Source organism: Miscanthus floridulus, chromosome 16 (genome assembly GCF_019320115.1).
Source record: "Miscanthus floridulus cultivar M001 chromosome 16, ASM1932011v1, whole genome shotgun sequence".
Classification (NCBI taxonomy): Eukaryota; Viridiplantae; Streptophyta; class Magnoliopsida; order Poales; family Poaceae; genus Miscanthus; species Miscanthus floridulus.
In genome coordinates this window covers 93,859,365-93,863,819 of record NC_089595.1, presented here as the reverse complement: position 1 = coordinate 93,863,819, position 4,455 = coordinate 93,859,365, and the positions used below count along the sequence as shown (strand labels likewise).

Here is a 4,455-nt window from a genome sequence, read left to right as displayed (position 1 = left end):
TTTTTAATTTATATTTAATACTATATGCATCTATCAAACATTGGATCAGACATGGTGTAAACTTTAGGATAGAAACTGATATAGACGTGAAGCGAGATGTTTCGTGAAAAAAGGGCCGAGGCTATATTGTTAAATCATAAACTAATTAGGCTTAAAAAATTGGTCTCATAAATTAATCGTAAACTATGCAATTAGTTATTTTTTAATTTATATTTAATACTATATGCATCTATCAAACATTCGATAAGATATGGAGTAAACTTTAGGATAGAAACTAATATAGACATGAAGCGAGATGTTTCGTGAAAAAAAGGGCCAAGGCTATATTGTTAAATCATAGACTAATTAGGTTTAAAAGATTCGTCTCATAAATTAGTCGTAAACTATACAATTAATTATTTTTTTAATTTATATTTAATACTATATACATCTATCAAACATTCGATCAGACCTGGAGTAAACTTTAGGATAAAAACTAATATAGACGTGAAGCGAGATGTTTCGCGAAAAAAAGGGCCGAGGTGAAGTGCAAGCACAGTGCTCAGCCACAGTGGCGATCGAGCCGGAGCTAGCTGATCAGAGAGGCCGGCCGACGGCGGCTGCTGATGAGGGGTAGGGCCATGCGTGCATGCAAAAGACAAGGGGAGCGATTCATTAGCTTCCTTTTCCTCGCATCAGGCACCAGGAAGGGCTAGCATAGCGTGGGGGCCGGCGCTGCTGCTGGCTTGGCCCACCGCGCCCGTGAGAAAGTCACAGGGGAGTCAGTCAGGGAGGGGAAAAAAGGCCAGCTACTGTTCTTCTTCTTTCCTCTCTCGGCTCCGTCACTCGATCTCTTTCTTCCTCGACAAAGAAACATGGCTGCACCAGACCGGGGAGGGGAATAATAGTCGAGCTGAGAACGGCAAGCGGAAAAGGGCTGCAGGAATGAGATAGATCGGGAATGCGATCGGCCTAAGAGAGAGGGACAGAGAGAGAAGATGCATATGCATCTTGAATTCTTAATGCTCGGATCTGTAGGTTTTCTTCTTCTCTACCTCGTCAGTTGTAAATGTCTTTACGTGCTCATCTGAAAATTTAATAATCTGGGAAAAAAACGGAGGAGAAGCATGCAGCTGACTCGGCAGCCAGCAGCATATGCAGTCCAATCGGGCGGGGGACCAGCAGTGCCTCGCAGATCTTCCTCTGATCCATCCGAGCTCGCGCTGTTTTATTTAAGACCACTCCTCCGCTCACGTACAACGCCGCCGCCAGGCGCCAGCAGCCAGGAGGGCACACACGCCCCACGGTCCACCACCCCAGCGTGCTGAGAACTGATCGACCCCTGCGTGCATGGCCGCCACTTGGCAGCAGCAAGCTCCGACCCGTACTTCTGGGCTTCTGGCCATGGCGACTCCATCATCAACGCCAACCAACCGCCTTATCCTACTGACTCTAGCTACTGTCAAGTGAGCTGATGAGCATGTGTTAAGGTAGAAATGCATGCAGATGCAGGCTAGCTAACGAGAGGACTTGGATATTTTTGGGATAGAATTAATTGCTGGCAGTGTGGATGGATGTGGATTCAGCAGCGTTGCTACCTAAAGCTTTGCAACTGAGGGCACACACCATTGATGCAAGCCTTAAATTTGCACCTATTGTTTGCACAGTATAAGCACAACAGCAGAGTTAAGTAGGATGCATGGGGTGAGTACTTTGTACTGCATCTCAACACTGCATGCATGTTTATTTATGTAACTATCGATCTGCTCCGTATGTAGCAAGAACTATAGAGAAATAGTAGTCGGTCAAACAAGCTAGCTAGATGGATGGATATATAAATCCTGTGCTCAAACATATACATGAAGATCTCAAGCTAGTTTGCAATTAGCCTCAAAGAAATCTTGCTCTTTTATGTCACCATATGGGTATGCATGAGAGAGACATGGGCAAGCAAAACAAGAGTACAAGACCTATATATATTAATTCACTTCCTCCGATCCTGGATACTACAAGCCAATTGCCATGTATTATTATAACTGACTATGACTGACCTATAGTAGCCGGCTAATTCAGCATAGTGAAATAAAATGGCTCAAGTAGAGAGCAGGAAGAAATCCAGCAAAGAAAAGGGAAAAAAAGGAAAGAGGAGAGAGGCGGTTTGTAAAGAGCAAGAACGATTCTGAAACCAAATGACAGAAGAAATATAGCTCAAATGTTGCAAATTAAAGCTCGAGGTATAGCGAGACGTACAGAAGCAAATAGACATGGTTTGCAAAAGTGATTCTACTATACTCGGGATGTGCTGGTTGGTGCAGCAGCAGTAGCAGTAGTGGCGCTAGCTTCCCTGGCCGGTGGTCGGTGCAGCTTTCGCCGCCGCCGCGCTGCCACTGGACCCGTCACCGGCGCTCCCGGCGGCAGCAGCCTCCCGTGCTGCTGCTGCCGCGGCCGAAGACGACGACGCCTCCCCTGAGGCCGCCGGCTGCTTGCGCTTGCGGCTCTTCTTCTCGTAGGGTATGCCCCTTGCCTTGGCCTGCGCGTCGCGGACGTCGCGGAGGTAGATCCGCACGGCGCGCGCCGCGAAGGGGTTGGACTCCGGCGCGTGGCCGCTCTCCTCGTACGCGGCGCGCAGGCGGCCGATGAGCGCGTCGAGGGAGCCCCAGGCCTGGCGTAGCGGGCACGGGCACGGCGCCGGCGGGTTAGGCTGGCCGAAGTAGGCGCACCCGGCGGCGTGCACCTTGGTCTTGCCGAACTGGTCCAGGTACTTGAGGAACTCGATGACGTGCGCGCCGCTGCACCGCGCCAGCGTGAGCGGCGGCCGGTGGTTCCCCAGGTACTGCAGGAACGTGTTCCAGTCCCGCCGCTTCTGCGACTCGTACCTGCTGAGATGCTGCTGCGGCGGCGGCTGGGGCGGGGCAGCGGCCTGCGGCTGCGGCTGCGCCTGAGCCAGCGGCTGGACCTGCTGCTGCGGCGCGTGTGCGTCGTCGTCGCCGCCCCTCGCCGCCGAGGACGACGGCCCCGCGGCTGGCCCCGAGGAATCCATGCACGCCGACGCAGCTGCTGGCCTGCTGCTCACCCGGCCGGCCGGGGCCGGGGCGCGGGCGAGCTAGCGCGCGATCGTGCGGATCAGTGGAGACGCGCACCGCCCGGGGCGGTCGCGGGGTTTGGTCGCGATGGGATGCGGGGCGGGGGGAGTGGAGTGGAGAAAGGGAGGTGAACTGAACGACGCTGCTGCTGCTGCTGCCGCCGCCTGCTGGCCTGCTATACTAGGGAGTCGAGTGAAGTGAAGGGGCCGGGACGGAGGCGTGATGGCAATAGGCGGAGGCGCGTGGAGGGTGGGGGCCGGCGGCCATATTCACGTGGTGGCCCCCCGCCCAGAACACAATTCCGTTCCTTCCGCGTCTCTCTCTCTCTCTCTCTCACTTCGATCCTCGGCGGAGAGGCGTCGGGGACGGACGTGGGTACGTACGCGGCGTAGGTTGGGGGGATTCATGGGATCACCGCGTACGGCCGGCCGCGTATGGGTGAGCAGTGCCGGCTGTCCCATGGCTCCCAGGCAGTTTCTGCCGAGTCGCCGGTGGCCTGGGTGGTCGTCAGATGTGGCTAGCGTTTATAGGTCCCGCCCGGCCGGTGTGGTGGCCGGTGTGTACCGTGTCATCAGTGTAATCCAGAGCGCTTGTCGGACGAGAATAACTATGATGATGAGCCCTGTAATGTTCCCAGCTAGCTACACTCCACATCCTTCTCAAACCTTTTTCACTCTTCTATATTTAACCCTTATTTAGTTCCAACTCCAAAACTCTACACCTGTCACATCGAATGTTTGGACACATACATAGAGTATTAAATATAGACTAAAAAATAACTAATTGTACAGTTTGCGACCAATTGGCAAGACGAATCTTTTAAGCCTAATTAGCCCAAAATTCACAGCAAGTGCTACAGTAACATATGCGCTAATGACTGATTAATTAGGCTTAATAGATTCATCTTGTGGTTTACTGACGGATTCTATAATTTATTTTTTTATTAATATCCGAACACCTCGTACGATACCTAACATCCGATGTGACACCCAGCCTTATTACAAACTACTACAACAAGGACGTAGTTTGAAGCTTTGTATTATTTCATTACTTTTTTCTGTGCACATTACCTTCCAAATGGAAACCTTTTTAAACTTACAATTTTTTTTGACGTTGATTTTAAATTTACAATGATGCACGCACGCTAGCCTTCCAAATTTTTTTTAGGTTTGGATTTCAAATGTTAGCTAACCGGCCGGTGTTTTGCGTAAGTTGGATTCTTCGAGCAAACGACAATCAGCTACAAGGAAAAAATGTTGTTTGTAGTACACACAGACGCGCTATATATCCTGTTTATTTTATCTCCCAGATCCATCTAAATCTTTTGCGTGTCTCTGTTTATCAAACATCTTTACCTTGACTTCAGGTGTCACTTTCCGACTAAGTTTTTGCA

At 50.8% G+C, this 4,455-nt stretch overlaps 1 protein-coding gene across 1 annotated transcript; it reads right to left on the bottom strand.

The window, feature by feature from the left end:
* Positions 1 to 1,937: 1,937 nt before the first annotated feature.
* On the bottom strand, positions 1,938 to 3,268 carry LOC136512656 (protein G1-like7). The gene has a single exon (XM_066506620.1). The coding sequence runs from the start codon at positions 3,017 to 3,019 to the stop codon at positions 2,315 to 2,317; it is 705 nt and encodes a 234-aa protein (XP_066362717.1). The 5' UTR covers positions 3,020 to 3,268; the 3' UTR covers positions 1,938 to 2,314.
* Between the last annotated feature and the right edge of the window lie 1,187 nt (positions 3,269 to 4,455).

What these genes read in the sequence shown, in the direction of transcription:
- LOC136512656 (XM_066506620.1), bottom strand. Translation starts at nt 3,019, where the DNA reads ATGGATTCCTCGGGGCCAGCCGCGGGGCCGTCGTCCTCGGCGGCGAGG.